Genomic DNA, 18417 nt, shown 5'->3' with positions numbered 1-18417 from the left:
AAGCAAGGAGTCTCCTGGTAGATTCACATTCCAGATGTAAATGGAGGCACAGAAGAGGGGGATATTCTGGTGGCTCTATTCAGCTCACTGTACCTCTAAGATTGTGTGCTCAGCTGTCCTAAACATTCTGCCCTCCCTCTTGGCAGGAGCCTGTTAACTCAAACCCAAAGTCATGCAAACAGGAGTGACACAGTTTCCAGGCTAGATATTATATATGTAATAGGGTGGAGGGCTGGTGAGTGAACCTGATGTAGCTGCCCCAAAACATGCAGCAAGAGAAGGTTTCTGCTCTTTTGCTGACCAAAAAGGAGAAAATGCATTCTTCTGGTAAAAAGAGGGGAGAAAAGAATCAAGTTTGGGACTGAGTTATGATCTTCAGGCTGATTGTTGCTGTTTAAATCATCTATATCCCTGGTTTTGTGTGTAAGTCAGGAGGGTCAAATAAGGTATTGTGTTTTTTCCCTTAATGATTCACGTGCATAAAAGTGAGTTTGAATTGGAGGTTCAAATCCAGAGGTTTTTTCCCAGATGGTCTTTTACCATCTGACCAAAATGCAAAAGCAAAAGGGAATGCCTGTTTTAGAGGGAAAAGAAAAATTTTATTTTCCAAGTCTGCAATGAAATTCTATATTTCTGTCTGTCATTCACCTTTTGTTCCACATCACTTTATATAAAGGAAATTTTCTTGCCAGGAAGTACCAGAAGTTCATCTATTTTTCCTCTGTTTTCCTGTAAAGTATTTTGTATCTCTGTTCTCACAGACAGAGATCTCTGGAAGTTAAACTCTTTTGTATCTCATATCATAAGAGGTGTAAATGTATGTATCACAATTTTGTTTTCTCATCTATAAAACTATCACAGTAGAAACTTCTTGTAAACTTTAAAATTAGATAATTTAAGGCAATGCATTTCATTATTTTACAGACATCAAGGGTTAATATGCAGCTATGAGAAAAATCATGTTCCCAATGTACCCCCAAAGTGTTTATAAAAAGCAAGTAGCAATTTGTAAACACAAAAGGAGTTTCAGTTTGTGTCTTTGTTCTGTTAAAGTCAGCATTGCAGTCCTGTGTGCCATGGAAAAACAATATTTTCAATTTTCATTCCTTGAGGTTTTTTTGTTTTCCTACTCCAAAAGAAGCTAGCCCAAGTGTAACTGGAGACATAATAGTTCTTTTAAATCAAAGATTTTAAAGTGTGTTCTAATGGAAACAATAGGAATATTTTTATTGTGTTTTCACTTTTATTTTTTTTAAACATTACAGTATCAGAACAGCTATTTCTTGTTTGGATTCTCTGCCTTTATATTAGGGAAAAAAGGCTACTTGCTCTTTCTATCCAGTCATTCAGCACCTAATGAGAAGCAGACTGACCTTGGAGATATTAACAGGCTCCTTCAGCTTAAAAGTCTAATGCATTTAAGATTTTGAGAAGACATTAAAAATATAGAGAATATTATATGTAACAATTTCTTCTTGAGCATAAGAAAAGGAAAGTCTGGGGTAAGTTCCATAGAGAAAACTCCTTTTGGGAAAAGATTGGTCATAAAACAAGCAGCCTTCCATGGGTATAGCCTTGCCTGGAACAATAGACATGCTGTGATAATCTTAGTAAGATTTCTGCACCTGAAAAAGTTTCCAAGTCCTTGCTTTTTATCTATTTCCCTTGGTGGCTTTTTAAAAGAACTGACAGTTGATTTTTCAGCGGAGTATTTTCAGTGTTGACAACACTGTTTATTGTCTCTGTGCAAAGAGAGTGAAATCAATTTCTCATGAGTATTTAAGCCCTGGGGTCAATGGACTGAATTTCCATTATGGAAATTACAAGTTACTTAAACTTGATGTAATTTAAGGAAAACATTTCTTTTGTTTCTTTTTTTTTTCTTTTTTGCATTTGACATTCTGCACTGATGTCCACAGAGTGCTCCACCCTTGACTAGCAGAAATCTGGGCAGGCAGTTGACACCTGTGCTGTTTCAAAGAGACTGTGCTCTAGTTTGCAAAGCTGGATGCTGAAAGCTGAGAAAATATCAGATCAAAAGGGATTAAACTGATGACCTTTATAGAGTGATTAGGACCTTTGCTGAAGTCCAGAACTTTTTAAAATGCAGAATATGATGTTATGCCTTCAACCATAACATAGTAACAATACAAATTGCTCATTTAGTGCAAATCAGCCTGAAAATGGGTACATGACAAAGTAGTTTTTGATGCACAAATGTGACATTAAAGAGTATGAAACTGTCAAAAAGATAATTATGAAACAAGCTATGAATCCTCTGCTCCTTTGCAGGAGCAGTCCCTTTCCGTAGGGTGACTCAGAACAAACTGTTCATCAGTGGGAATTAACAGTCCAACCAAGAGGATGTACAATCAAGCAGGCCTTTTCTGATGGCCTTTCAGTTACTTAATTTCCATTTGTATGGAAATTTGAAAAATATGTACAAGTACTAAATATTGTTACAGTGCATGAACAGAAGCTAAGACTGGTGTTTCTATACATTTGTCCATTTTCAAATGAAGTGAATATTGATGACTATGTCAAGCAAAAGATTCTGCTGTCTGAAAACAAGAGGAATCTTTTTTTGGATCACCTTCATTTCCTGTCTTCTCTATGAATCTTGCATCCTTTTTTATATAGTTCTCTAACTAGTAGGAAGTATTTTAATGACCCTTTAGCAGACAATTTTGAAATTTTGAAAAATAGAATTTCCAGGTAATATCTCCTTTCCTCCACTTCAGTACAAAGAATTGCCTGGAAGTGTTCACACTATGTATTGTGAAATAAAATAAAATAAAATAAAATAATAAAATAATAAAATAATAAAATAATAAAATAAAAGGCCAACACCTACTTTTCCATTTCAAAACTCCTATACATTTGTATGAACTAAGCTCTAAGAAAGCAAAGTAAATCCCTTTGTAGGATTTAAGTAGGGAGAGACCTGATTTTTGGATCCTGTTCAAACATAAAATTCATGTCCAAAATCAGTACAATTAAAACTGAAGTTCCTTTGTGAACAGATCCTCATGAACTTTTAAAAAGAATGATACCTGCAGGATTCAGCTGTACCATAGTGGGTATCATGCTTTCAATTTTTTATTAAAATCATTAATGTTTCCTACATGCTAGTTTGTCTTCCCAATCTATTGGGATCTTTTGCTTTATCTTCCGTTTCTGTTACTCAGTTCCTTACTCCAAAAAGTGTTGCTGACTTTAGAGGACAGAACAGAGCAACACTGTGGGGTTTTGACTGTCCTGAATCAAGATTGAGGAAATATGGACAAAAGGGATATGTACATGAATCCCTTCTCTATCCCCAGAGATGCATAACTATTACATGGAGTAATAGTCAGATATATGTCTTGGCTAAGATAATGCATCTTCATTTTCCTTTTCTCCCTTTTATTCCAATGGTGCTGTGCAATCTGCTGGGTGACCAACCATGCAGCCTTCCTTAGTCTGGAGAGAAACATGCTGCCATACATGGGTGTATGGGCTGTAACACTCAGATTAACTGTTCCTCTTTTCTTTTATTGCCCCTCATGCAAGACATTTACCACTACCTGCATCAATATGCCTTTCTTCTGTATTTTTCCAATTCTCAATTTTAACTTTAGCATGGAGTGTTCAACTCGAATCAGATGAATGGTAAAAGACCATGTACATTTATTGCTATTGTTGTTGTTGTTCCTCTTAATAACAATAACAGTGATTTGTTTGAAGTGATACTCATAATGCATATCTGTCTTCAAAGAACAAATAAAAGGGAGCCCCTGACCTCAGAGAACATAGCACACTAAGACAACCAAACAAATATTTCAAGGGGATGGCACAGCAAAATGGGTGGTTGCAGATATCAATGATTTTCATTACAGTCCGCTTGCCAAACAAGCATGGTGAGAGGAAATTTAAAAGTGGGCCTGAAAGAAAATTTCTCATAAGCAAGACCAGACAGGTATTGTATGGAGTAACCCATGAAAGTGATTAAAGGAATTTCCAGAAGAGCAGAAAGCAGTGGGAATATCACACAGACACACAGAATACGCGGAGCTGGAAGGGACCCACAAAGACCGAAGAGTCCAACTCCTGGCCCTGCACTGAACCACTCCCAGGTGTCACACCATGTGCCTGAGAGCATTGTCCAAATGCTTCTTGTACTCTGTCAGGCTTGGTGCTGTAACCACCTCCCTGAGGAGCACAGGAATCCTCTGGGTGTAGCAGAATGTACATGTAGCAGAATGATGGAAGTTTGTGAAGTCAAATTACCAATGCTCTACTGGTGTTTCCTAAACCTAGAACTTCTGAATGGCTCTTTTGCCTGAAGAAGTGGGCAGAACAGCAATTCTTGTATGCAAGAGTATGATGAAGAACAACCAGTTCTACAGGTGTTGGTCGATACATTGAGAAACTTTACCCCAGAGGTTACACTGTTGACTGTTGACTTGTGACACAGTCAACCCTCTTTTATCCTGACAGGAGCATAGCATGAGTGGCTTCTTGGTATCAAGTTTATTAAATGAATGGTCTTCTGTAATACTTTGGTATGACAAGCATTCTATTGAGACCAAGATCAAAATATTGCAGGATATTTGCATCCATCTGTAGCACTTTTGGCTGTCTGATTCAGTTGCAAAGACCAGTTCCAAACTCTTCTACAAGCTAATGAATAAGGCTTTCAGAATGTGTTTACCTAGACCTCACAAGGGTTTGTTGCATGTCTCAATTGGAATATTTAAAGAAAAATAAAATGTTTGAAATGTATTCAATTAGTACTTTTTTCTCTGTGGGACAATTGAAATAATTTTATAAGAAAATCAAAGCAAACTGTATTATAAAGGCAATTAGGAACTTCAGACTGTCCATTTTAAGTCAAAAGAAAATATATTCATATCATTTATTGTATTAGAATCAGTAAAACTTTTGAAAGTCTCTTCATTAAGATTATAAGAGTACCCGGTGGTAGAAAAGAGACATCTAATATCTTTTTCCAACTTGGGCTGTAGAAAATGAGGTACATGTAACACAGAAAAAGCAAATGCTCAGTTGCCCTCTGTGCCATAATGGAATGGGTAAGGCATTAGTTACAGTGCTAAGAGGCATGCTCTTTGTGCAGCTTCAACAGACGACAGCGCGGCGGAGAAGAAAGGTGGAACTCTTCACGCCGGGTTAATTGTGGGCATCCTGGTCCTGGTCCTCGTTGTGGCTGCAGCCATCCTCGTGACTGTCTACATGTATCATCATCCAACATCAGCAGCTAGTCTCTTCTTTATAGAGGTAAGACAATAGCAGCACTCTGTGTCACTAGTCCTGTCTCTTGGCTGGGGTATTTGGAGACTCCAAAATAGATCTTTCTTAACTGAATCAAAAAGTGTCTTCATGTTCAGAGTGTAATCCTTGAAGAAAAGGAGCTCTCCTAGCGGAGGATATTGTTTTGCTCTTAGCATGTTTGTCACTCTGCTCCTTTAGCTACCATTGCTGTTACTTCTTTTGCTTGTAGACAGGACATATATCTAAGAGATATATGCCAGATATCACACTACTTCTCTTTCCTGTCCTTCATTTTCCTCACAACATTTTCCTCACAACATTTTCCTCCTTTTTCCATTAACTTTCCTGTGCACTGTCACTTTGTTTCAGGACATATAATTTTTCTATAATTTTCCTGTGGGAGGAGGAAAAAAGTATTCATTCTTAATTCTACAGAAGAGCTGACTTCTAGTATGTTTTTTAGCTGGAAATTTGTATTAGCTGTTCCTTACACCATTTAAAGGAATATTTTTACACTTTGTCTAGAGTGTGGAAAATATTTTCACCTAATTTTTAATATCTATCATTTCCTCTGCTCTTTGTATTAGTGTAGAGAGAAACAGACTCTTTTCGACCATGATTCATTTTACCTGTTTGAGACATCCCCTTTAGGATTAGATAAATTGACATTTTTCTCCCTCAAATACAGATAGCTACCTTAGGTGCAGATACCTACATTGCAGATGCTGACATTTAGTCAGTTCAGTTCTGCTGTAGACAAAAATATGAGAAAGGAGAATTCTCCATAGGCTTTTGTGTCCACAAAAACCCATAAATACCTACACCTCCTTGTGGTTTCTTTTTTTTAACTCCTCAACATCCCTCCGCCTTGTGATAAGTACAGATTTACTGAACATGAAAGAAAGGGATGACTGTTCAGAGCCCCCCATTTGTGGTATTCCCTTCATATGAAGAGCCCAGACACTTACTATTGAAAAACAGTGAAGATCCAAAACCACTGGAAGTGTCACTAGGGACATACCTTAGGGATTGCTTAGGTCAGAGCCCGGACCAGGAAGATGTAGACATTTATTCTTAGTGACAGCAATGAGAATTGAAGTGAGACATGAACAGAATGATTCATCTTTAACATCGCATTATAATAAATATTCTTCTTAGATGGAATTGTAGTGACAGAAATCAGAGTGAATTGTTTATCAGTATTCCTGTTCTAGTGATGTAACTGTGCTAGCCATCAGGGAACAGAATCCATATAATAACACATAGTTTTCTTTCATGTTTATACAGCATTTCAAGCCAATTCACTGTTGATATAGACAAACAAAATTCTACTGAAGTCCTTGTATGAAAGAGAAGGGTTTGTCCCTTTCTTTTTTTCACACACAGATTAAATTTATATGCATTGAATTTCTATTCTTCCACTCTAATAAAAGCAAGTTTCTTATCTATCATGGTGTGATAGAAAATGCTAAGAAAATGGCTACACTACTTTTCAACAAGAGAAGAATTCCAAATTAAAATACACATTTTTGTTTGTTTGTCCATTTTAAACATAATAAGGGCATGTTAATTTATTTCTTTCATTTATATCATACTCATCATGCAAACAGAGATGCCTTAATCAGTGTTGTTAAACTCATTCCACTGAATCTAATCCTTAGGTGCCATTAATCAATCTATTAATCTATTATAAGTCACAGCTAACATGTCTTTCAGCAAGCAATGTAGTCATTTAGAACAAATAGAAAAACAAACTTTCTGTATAAAAGAAAGGAGAAATCAGTCAAAATAAAATTTATGCAAAACAAGGTATAACCTACATTCTCCATTGGTTACTAGGATAATTGTGGTACTTGTGAAGGATCAGCATTAGCAAGAATTGTAAAAAGTACTAGTCATGAAGGGGTGGCCTTCCCCTGTGAGTCGTGCAAACACTGATGTAGTGGGGAAAATCACAAGGGATGAAAAAGGGGATGACTGTACCTCAGAATGCTTACACAAACGTCAAAACTTTAAAACTATTTTTGGTATCATAAGTCTAGAACAGAGCAATGTAATCCATTCCAGAAATCAATTTGCTTTTAATAAGTTTAATAATTTAATTTTCAAAGAAAAAAGTCATTTGATCAATTAAAAGAATAATAAGTAGACTGTATTATTCTTATATTCATCTGATCTATAGGATTTACATGTTGGCAATGCAAAGAAGAAAATACATTCTCATACCTGCCTTTTGAAAATGAAGTTCAAAAAATAATCAGGCAAAACTGGTATAAATAGGCCAGTGTTACAAGAAATCATTCTTTATTGCATTTGTGCATTTGAAAAATATTTGAGTAAACTGTTACAGATAACATGATACCCCACACAGCACAGAAGACAAGCTGCATTATTTATGGGAAATGAATGAAATATGGATCTGATGTTACCATTCTAGGAAAAGAGCTCAAGAGTATTGCCATGGGCTTGGTCATGAAATAAGAACAAGCACATAAATATTTCAGAAAATAATACTGTTTCCTATGAGTCTCTTGATTAATAAACACATTGCACAGTTAAAACAAGATGTGACAGATGGACAAGCATCACCCTCCTGCAGATGTCTAAAAAATTACAAATACACTTTAGTCTGCCATCAAGTCTTCAAGTCAAATCAAGATCTACATCAGTTTATCTATCATTAGTAATTAATATAACTCTAAGGCTGGACAAAAGAAGGAACAGGAACCTGGCACATTTGTATTTACTTTTAAAGTTATGTTATGGAGGCATCATATAGACATTAAACATAGCATTCATTCAAAACTCTAATATAATTAATAGAGAAACTTCTTTTTACATCTAAGATACTGTCACTTGGTAGGTAAAATGTCACTTTCAATCAGATTTTATTGAGCTTTTTAGGTTAAGGCCTATGTAAGGAATTTTTAGTAGATTTGTTTTATAGTCATGAGTGGTTACTGAATAAAGAATAGTGTAATAAACTGATCCTGTATCTGAGGATTTAAGTCTCTTTCTTCCTTGTGTTCTCTGCAGATATCACCCAATATTCACTTCCTCACTCAGGATCTCACAAAGCTCATCTCAAATCCAACTCATGTTTGTCATGGAGTGAGCTCTCCAGATAAGAATAAATACATCCAGACTTTGACTGTGCTGCTAACCCTTGCACTGATAAAGGCAATCTCTTGTGGCACCTCTGAACACCATTAAATGATATCCTGAGTCAGGATAGTTGGTTTAAATAAACAATACAGAAAAGGCAAGAAAAATACCATTTATTACAAAAGCTATTGTCTTAGAACATAGTGACATTATTCTATTACTTCTTTTACCTTTTAAAAGGTAAAAGTCTGACAAAAATGCTGCTCTAGGGGTTTTTTTCATGCCTGTTGAGCAGAACACACATGTGCAGTCCCACCAGGAATGAAGATAGCTATTTTGAACAAAGAGTGTGAGAAGTCTTAAATACCAGTGCTATTCAATTTGCTTATGGTAGTGTGCAATTTTAAAATACCATCCAAACAGTTCAATGCATTTTCAAAAATGTTCCACTTTTTGTTAAGTGTGTAGAAGATTCAAATCAAAATGCACTGTTTTCCTGTTTCTTCCAGCCTCTACACTGTTCAACATGTGTTTCATTGTTTAGGTTGGACACTTCTCTGGTGGCCCAAAGACAGAACAAATTATCAGCTTTTAAAGTCAAGGGAGCTTCAGTCAAAGTTCCAATGAATGCAGGCTCTTGCTAAGAGCTAAGAGTAAATATTGACAAAAGATTAGCTTGCAGAGTGACAGAAGAGATGTTGCAGCCTTGATTTTTTATTTACTTATCATTTACCTTGCAGTATTTCCTCTCCATTGAATTTTACTTAGTTGCCAATGGTTTCCTCTCTTTAATCACATTATGTACTCTTAACTTGAGGAATCCTGTGCCTCTTGAGTATACTCTGAGCTGATTTGGACTGATTTTTGTAAAGTAGTATACATGTCAAATAATGCTTTTCATGACTTTGTCAACAAAGTTTATGTCAGAAATCTAGCTATAACATATATCACTACACACTAGCTATAGCACAATTAAAAAGTGATTGATTGATTGATTGATTTACTAATTTATGTAGTATACTTGTATTCAGGATGTGAGGTTTGATGGCCAAGAAGCCAATCATGATGTCCTGAATGTCATGGATTGCATACCTGTGATACAATCACAGTGTAGGTGATCTAGAGGCCCAGTGCATAATGTAAAGAGGAGTAAAGAAATTCCCAGCTCAGTCAGATGGATTTGCTCAGGTTTCAATGAGCTGTGTGCTAAATTGAAGCTTTAGTTTTATATGTTAATTCTTCCCTTTTTTTTCCCCTCATGTTCTTTCTTTTTCCTGTATTTTTAATCTCTAATTATTTACATATGTGCTTGAATTTGGGTGTTGAGAGCAATTAATGTCAAGGGAACATTTAGCAAATTGAAAAATTAGGTATAAGTCTGATTACTTTTTATTCAGTTGTCTTTTGCATGTTTGTACCCAGTTATCAGTGGACAGAAGGGTTGCATGACACAAGAAGTTTACACTTCCATACTTTGTGGTTTTCTTCCATTCCTTCCTTATGTTGTGATACAAAGTCCTTTTGAGGCTTGAAATTTACCTCAGCTGTCATCACAGTGCTCTGCCATTGGGAATCAAAGGCAATAGGATCTGGCCACAGCTGACAAGTGAAACCTGGTGGGATGGATCCTGTGCCTGGAGTGCCCTGTTGGATGGTTCCAGGCTCTTCAGGAGGGACAGGCAGGGCAGGAGAGGTGCAGGGATGGCTCTCTATGGAATTGAAGGGGCAGAATGTATGGAGCTCACAGCTGCCAATGGCACAGCTGAGAGCCTCTGGGTAAGAATCCAGGGACAAACAAATTATGCAGATGCCATCATGGGAGTCCACTACAGACCTTCTGGACAGGACAATGATGAATTATTCTTTGAGGAACTGAGGGACTCTCCCAAGTCAACTGCTCTTGTCTCTATGGGAGACTTCAAGTTGCCAGAAATTAACTGGGAACATCACACAGCTGGTACAACCCAGGCCAGAAGATTCCTAAAAACCTGAATGAAAACTTTATGGAACAGGCTTGGAAAGATGCCCTCCTTGGTCTACTCCTTGTCAACAGGGTGGATCTTGTGAGCAAGTGGAGATTGGAAGCCATTTTGGCCACAATGACCATGAAGAGATCAAGTTTAAAATCTCTGTTAACAGAAGGAAAAGTGCAAAAACCTCGACTCTGGACCTGAGGACAGCAGACCTCAGACTGCTCAGGGAATTAGTGAGTAAGATCCCCTGGGAAAAAGCTTTTGCAGGTGCTGGGGTCTGTCATTGTTGGACACTTTTTAATCACCTCTTAAGGGCACAGGAGCAGGCAATTCCCAAATGTCAGAAGTCAGGCATACAAGGCAGATGGCCATCTTGGTTGAGCAGGAATCTTCTCTTAAAAATAAGGAGGAAAAGGAAGATGTATGCCCAGTGGAAGCAAGGTCAGGTGACATGGGAAAAACACAGAGCCACTGCTGGCCACTGTAGGGAGAAAATTCATGTGGCCAAAGCTCAGCAGAGCTGTGGGGGGACCATAAAAAGAGGGGGACCATATTTTTAAAATATATTAATATTAAGCAATGTAAAAACAACATTGTCCCATTATAGATGGGACAGGATGGATGAGGGTGGTCTCCTCACAAATAGGGATAGAGACAAGGCAGAGGTGTTTAACACATTCTCTACCTCTGTCTTCAACAAGGATGATGGACCATGGGTGCCCTGAGCTTGAGGACCATGACTGCAAGAATGATTAACTCCCAGTCAACTTTGAAATTGTGCGGGATCTGCTGCTCTGGCTGGATCCCTACAAATCTACGGGGCCTGGTGGGATTCATTCAGGAATCCTCAAAGAGCTGGATGATGTCATCACAGAAACACTCTCAATGATTTTTGGGCAGTCTTGGGAATATGGAGAAGTCCCAGCTCACTGGAAGCTGGTGTAAGCTGTCTGAACTTTCAAGAAAGGCAAGAAGGAGGACCCCATGAACTACAGGCCTGTCAGTCTCATTTCCATGCCTGGTAAAGCTATGGAGAAGTTTATTTTGTCAGGTATTGAAAAACTTGAATAATAAAGACAGCACAGTCACTGGTCACAGCCAGCACAAATTCATGAGAGGAAAGTCCTGCTTATCCAACCTGATTTCCTTTTGTGACAAGGTAACCCATGGGGCTGATCAAGGGGAGCCAGTTGGTGTAATGAGATTTTTGGATTTCAGTAAAGCTTTCAGTGCTGTCTCTCACAGAGCCCTTCTGCACGAGATGTCCAGCTCACAGCTGGATAAACACATCATGTGATGGGTGAGCAGCTGGCTCATGGGTCAGGCACAAAGGCTTACAGAGAATGGAGTGACATCAGAGTGGTGACCTTCTGCACCTGGGATGGGGCAACCCTGGATGAACAGACAGACTGGGGAATGAGAGGCTGGAGAGCAGAGCCATGGAAAGGGACCTGGGGTCCTGGTCCATGGCAAGTTGAACCTGAGCCAGCAGTGCCCTGGCAGCCAGGAGGGCCAGCCCTGTCCTGGGGGGCATCAGGGACAGCATGGCCAGCAGGGCAAGGGAGGGATTGTCCTGCTCTGCTCTGAGCTGGGGCGGCCTCACCTCGAGTGCTGGGGGCAGTTTTGGGTGCCTCAATGAAAGAAAAATGTTTATTAGAGAGAGTCCAAAGGAGGGCAACAAAGGTGGTGGCTGAGGTCACTTGATCTGTTCAGCCTGGAGGAGACTGAGAGGAGACCACAACATCATTGGAGTCCACGACTTCCTCATGAGGGGAAGAGGAGGGTCAGGCACTGACCTCTTCTCTGTCACAACCAGTGACAGGACCTAATGGAATGGCCTGAGGTAGTGCCAGGTGAGATTTAGGTTGGAAAAGGATTTTCCCCCAGAGGGTGGTTGAGCACTGGAACAGCTCTCCAAGGCAGTGGTCACAGCATCAGCCTGACAGCCCAAGGAGCATTTGGCAATACTCACAGGAACAGGGCAGGACTCTTGGGGATGGTGCTGTGCAGCTCTGGGAGTTGGACTCAAGGGTCCTTGTGGGTCCCTTCCAACTCAGCAGATTCTGTGATTCTGTGATATGAAGATAAGGAATGAAACACTGGGATGTCTTTTGCCAGGTGAACACAATGATACATTGCCAAGCATGACTACAGGGGGCTTGACCAGAAATGAATAAAATTTTACTTTGGTGATTCTCTGGGGGCAAAGGATTTTAAGAAGTCTAAAATGACATTTCAAATTAGGCCTTCTTAACCTCAGGCAAAAGAGCCTTTCTCTTGTATTCACCTTATAGTTACAAAACTTATTAACATATGTGGACTCCGAAGCTCTAAGAATATGAATGAATTCAGAGCTTATCCATTAGTGACTGTGTATGTATTAATAGTACTTAATATGTCACACACTGAAGAGCAGTGTGGGTGTTTGTGGTTAAAAATTAACATTCTTTTGAGTTAAGATCCTATTTTGAAGGTCATATCTTTTGCCTTCATGTTCCCAGCCTCCTTGGAGGTATGTCAGAGCTTTATTTTGCTGGTTCAGCTGATTAGAAACATACATGTACACTTACATCACACACATGCACATACCTATGTCTTTTTTTGTTGTTTGTTTTACTTCATCTTGGACGTTTAAGATGGACAATTTCAGGAATCTGTTTAAATGGCCACACAGAGAGTTGAGCTGGTGCTATCAAGCCAAGGAGTGACCTTCAGGAAAAACACAAGGAGGGAGGAAGAAACAGCTGCAGATCTTCAGCAAACACATAATAGTATGTGATCAGAGCATGGAAAATGCACCTTGACTCCTCTTGATTCCACTTAAATTATGTCCTTGATTTAAGTTAAATTATGTATTTGCTAGTAAATTAAATAAGGTTGTGGCTGATTTTTAACATAAAGACCTACCAGCATGAAAAGATCTGCATTCCTGTCATTTAACTCTGCCTCACTTCAAGCTGACAGTATGTAGACTCTTAGAATAAACTGAGGATGATTTCTAAATACTGAGCCCCAGCTGGGGTGGTCTGAAAAAACACTAATTATTGGTGAGGTTTTTTAATGATGGGTTGTATAAGGGATTTTATCTGAAAGCATTCACTGGCACACACATCTAGCAGTAGACTTTCTTCAGATTTTGATCTTCTGCTCATCCCCCTATCTGCTTAGCAGAAGGGAATAATATGTGAAAATAGTTAAAATGCTGGACTTTTTGGTATTTCAGAGCTCAGAAAATAAATGGACATTTCTGGGTCACCATTTTACTTCTCTGCTTGTAACAGCACACCACAAATAAGAGCTAGATTTAACATCCAGCCATGTTTTCCATGTACCATTTCTAGGTTTCTGTATTCATGTCACAAATGCAGTGTATGTCTTAGAACAAACAAGAAGTAAATAGGAGACAGATTAGAAAAAAAAAAGGGTTTTTGTAAAAAGAATGAGATCATCAGCTGTCTAAGTCAGCTGATGGAGCTCACACAGATTTGCTGTTTTCTTCTGGGATATGGCCCATTGTTTTTTACAGGGGATTATGCTTTTAGTTTGAAATAGGCTTAAGATGGTCATCAAGTAGTTTTTGTCCAGATGTTTAGGCTGAATTGTGTTTCATGAAGATGATGATTTAAAGAAGAGAACAGGTATCATTTTTCTTCTCTTCTTTTGAAGTCCTGGCATTTGGAGTATTGTCATTGATCTCACTGTCATTGCCTAGTACTGATAGTAAAGTTATTTTTCCAAAGCTTATCCAGCTCAGCAGGAACCAGCAGTTCAGCAAGGGAAACCTAAATCAACCACAAGGGAGAAGCACTTAAATAAATAATCAACACTGACAATAAAAGTCAAAGGTGTAGAGGAAGGAGGCATTCTGGTTTTTGTCCTTCAGCAGCCAGCTCCTCAGATGAACACAAGACTGCAAAAAACGTTATAGAAAGATGGTTTAAATCACAAAAAGATACATTAAACAAGTACTTCTATCAAAAGGAAAAATAAATGAAGCCTGTAAATGGCTCTACTAAATCTTAAGTCTGAAGCAATCCTTATTTGAGAACAGTTTCTTCAAAATATGAATTTAACATGGTGTCAGGCAATTGCTCTTTTCTTATTCCTGGGAATATATATCAGAAGTATAGTTTCAGATATTCGTAGCTTCATCCACTTCTGACTGTGATTTGTCAAATAAATTGGGTGTTTCTAGAAGACATTAAAGACTCATGCACAAATTTCAGATAACTTTGAGCACAAAAGTACATGTTATGGTCAAGGTAATTGGTAACAGAAAGATCCTTACTTCTCACAAGAAACCAAAGCCCTGAATACTGAGGCAGATTAACACTGGACAGGTACTTGGACTAATGAGCCTTGAATAATATCAGATTAACATTTAATTATTTAGTCATTTAGTAAGACCTTATTATAGTTTTGTTCCCTTTTTCTTAATCTATTTTTGTAAGTCATAACAGTTTTTCTGAAGTTTTGATCATAAATCCAGAATTTTGATTAGTCCATATTTGCATATTTCCATATTGTCAGAATTAAATTGGCCTTCTTGACAAAGCGTGATTAAAGAGTACAGCTTTTAAATAGATTTAAATGTGCCTATACTCCTGAATTAGACAAGGAATTTGACATTAGTGGAAATGTAAGATGCAGCCCTTCAGTAGACACAATGAACCAGCCCTCTGGAAGTTTGAAAGATTGAAATATAGAAAAAATCAATACATAGAGGAGACAAAGTTGTGCCAGAGCATTCAGTCTAAAAGGTACTCAATAACTTCAGCTTTTGTGTAGTTTAGTGGTAAATCAAGTTTACTAGGGAGCTCTGGAGAGTCAAGACTTTGAAAGATTGACCTTCTCATGTTATGTCAAGTATTTGTACTCAGTATACTCAGTATTTATACTCAGTAAATTCAGTTTTAGAAAGAGTGTGCACGTCTTGATGAAATCCATAGTTCAAGTTTACTGCTGAATAGGAATGAAGAGCTGATGCATGCAGAAGCACTCTGGGATTTTATGTTGGTTGAAAGATACAAAGAAACTTTTGATAGTGTTTTAGAAATCTTTTGGAACAAAACGTGTATGGCAGGGTTGAGGAGATGACAGAGGGGCTAATATTTCATTACTGTTTTCCTTCACTGCTCTTCTGTACAGAATTGTTCTCATTCCATTTTTGTGTACTCAGGGAAATATAGACTAAGGATAATAATAGAGGCTAGGATGTAAAAATATCAAATATGTAATACCTGTTGCCAAGTTCCTTTGGTCCATTACTGGTAGAAACTTGTCTTTACACAGATGTATGAAAGGAAATGTAAAAGTATAAAATTGCTGCAGCTAACAAAATATACATTATTACAATTGCTTTTGATAAATTAACATCTCAGAAGAAAAGTGTTAAATTACATACATTTTAGAGACAATGTTAGCACCAAAAACTCCCAGAAGCAGGGAATCAATCTTCAGATACCAGTATTTCAACGCAACTTTTCACAACTGTCCATCCTCCTGTAACTGATCTTGTAGTATTGGTTACTGTTCAGCAGGAAATAAGATCGTCTACAGCTAGCAACCTGTAAAAAATCACCAACTGTAACACTAGAAACCATGTTCAGATCAAAACAACTGAGTTTTATTTAGATTGTATCCAATTAACTGCACTCAGATATGTCTCAAACCCTTTTTTGAAACATCTAAATGAGATAATATGATTTTCATGGATAAGCAAGGACCTATAAGGCTCAAAAATCCCTGATATTGAAAGATGTCAAAAGGAAAGTGATCAAAAAGAAGAATACATTTGGAGATCTTTCCTTGCAATCAGAGTGAGAGGTTACTTCAGTTTCTACCCTATAGTTTTAATAGGCAGAATCCCCTCTGGTTTTCCCTAAGTAAGTAAAATGGTATAAATTCTGTCTTTTCTGCAAGATAGATATAAATATACTTATTTTAGTCTTTGTATTGCTGCAGGAAGTCAAACATCCTGCACAGCCACCAGCAATGGTGTAGACAGACATAATGTAGGAAAATGAAAAGGTAGACCTCACTTTCCATAGATTATCCAACTGCTGGATTTTTTTCCCTTTATCTTACTGATCTTTAATAGGAACTAACTTTTTAAATGTATCTCATAAATTATTTCCCTGCATCTCAACATATTTCTTCTGCATCCTGGTCATGTAGGGTCACAAGTGCTTTTCTCTCAACTTTGTTGCTTAAAATAGTGAACTCAAGGAAGCTTCAAAACATTTTAAAAAAATACTAGTCCTATTTTCCTGCTTTGTAATACCCTGAAAGGAAGAAGGAGTTACAACTCTCCAGCCACAGCTCAGAGGATTTCCTTTAAGTGTTCTGATTCCAGATGAAGAAACATATTTTTTCCTACTAATATTGGGAATTAGTTAGTTAAGTACCCAGCTTGCTTTCTCCCTGTTTGGTTTGGGTTTGGTGGGGTTTTTTGGTCGTTTTGTTTGGTTGGTTTGTTTGGGGGTAGGGGTTTTTTCTGTTTTTTTAATAGTCTTCACAGAGAAAAAAGAATGCATTAAGTATTTCCTGAGCTGCTTCAGTAAATGAAGGAACTTTGTATCTCCCAACATCTATCAAGTTACTCTTGTTTTTTTCAGTTAAAGCTGAAATATTTTTACAGCTTTTAAGGGGTTACATAAGGCAATGAGTTGATAGTTTGTCAGTGCTCTCTTTTAAAACTGTTACCCTGCACATAATGAAGCTGAAATTAAACAATCATTTTAAAGGGAAAATCTCACCTCAGATGTGACAAGAAACCGCAGAAAACTGTAACTGCAATATTAGAAGATGACCTTCAAGTCTTTTGCTTTATTTCTGGAAAAACCACTCATATTTATGTCTTATGGCTTGTATCATTAAAATTGATACACATCTGTTCCATAACTAATCATCTGAAAAGGCCAATTAAAAAGAGTAGTACAAAATGGTAAATTTAGTATCTATCATCAGTGTAGCAACGAAGTACTAACTAATATTAGGTAAACCTTAAAATTAAATTAGGAAGCAACTTAGTATATTAAAACCCAGCTCATCCTTATGTGTCACCATTTGATACCATTTCTAGTTATTCTTTCCTGCTAGTTTTCCAGTGGTTTTTCCTTTTCCCTTTTCATTAGAGACCTCTCCATCTAATTCCTTTCTCATTTGTACCAGTGTAAATCTGAAATAAACCCTTTATATTTAATAGCATTTTTCCTGATTTACTTTAGTGAGCCTGAGAACAGAATATGACGCTTTTTCTTTAGCAGTAACCAAACAGTCTTCTTAATTTTGAAAACACACAGAATCAAGCTTTGGTAGAAAAAACTCTCCAAAGTTTGAATAGACTAAGTTTTCTTGTTAGGAAGAGACATCCATTAAAGAAGACAGTGTTCTGCCTTCCTATTTTGTAGGAAGGTGCTGCACTGAAAAGTCTGGCATTTTAAATCACCTGCCAAACAGAATTAAGCTCTGAATGCCTCAAAAGTAACCTGATCCTGCAATGGGAGGAAAAGGAAGCAGTTGCTTTTAGGAGGTATCTCCCTGAAAATGAGGAAGACTTTGTGCTGAACCTGCAGTCAGCTGTGTGGCTTGTTGGAAACAAGATCCAGTGACACCTCAAGATTTCTTTAGTGAGTCCTGCCCAGCAGCACCATGAGTCCCAGCAAAACATGGCTGTGGCTGTATTGTGGCCACCAAAACACCCCTCAGCAGCATGAAGTCTCCTTTGTGATTGAAAGGAAATAAAAATGGGGTATTATAGGGACAAAAAATCAAATGCAGTGTTTATATTCAGAATAAAGATCATAAAGTAAAATTATTTTGCTTTTGAGCTGTCAATGAAAATATAGGCTGTAACTTGTTTTCATTGATTCTCCTCTCATTTTCCTGCAATGTTTCTATATAAGTTTCTGTCTTTCTAGCCCTCTTTCCAAGCAGATTGTAACTCTTGTCAGTAAAGAGAAATAAATCAGTATATTTGGCAGATACAATTTTCAATAGGGAAAAATCTTTTTAGGAAAGATTTTTCTTCTCACTGACTCTATGAAGGAGTTTCCCTATTTTCCTG

General features: G+C 37.6%; 1 protein-coding gene across 1 annotated transcript in view; it reads left to right on the top strand.

Annotated features, from left to right (window-relative positions):
- PLXDC2 (plexin domain containing 2) overlaps nt 1–18417 on the top strand; it is a 257288-nt gene that overhangs the window by 232330 nt on the left and 6541 nt on the right. Inside the window, exon 13 of the mRNA XM_071428845.1 lies at nt 5117–5277. Within this exon, the coding sequence (XP_071284946.1) occupies nt 5117–5277 (161 nt within the window). The remainder of the gene's footprint in view (nt 1–5116; nt 5278–18417) is intronic.

The sequence above is a fragment of the Agelaius tricolor genome, unplaced genomic scaffold (assembly GCF_023055355.1).
Source record: "Agelaius tricolor isolate 1412-34295 unplaced genomic scaffold, bAgeTri1.0.p SCAF_6, whole genome shotgun sequence".
Lineage (NCBI taxonomy): Eukaryota > Metazoa > Chordata > Aves > Passeriformes > Icteridae > Agelaius > Agelaius tricolor.
The sequence above is the reverse complement of the archived record's forward strand: the minus strand, read 5'-3'. Positions and strand labels throughout refer to the sequence as shown.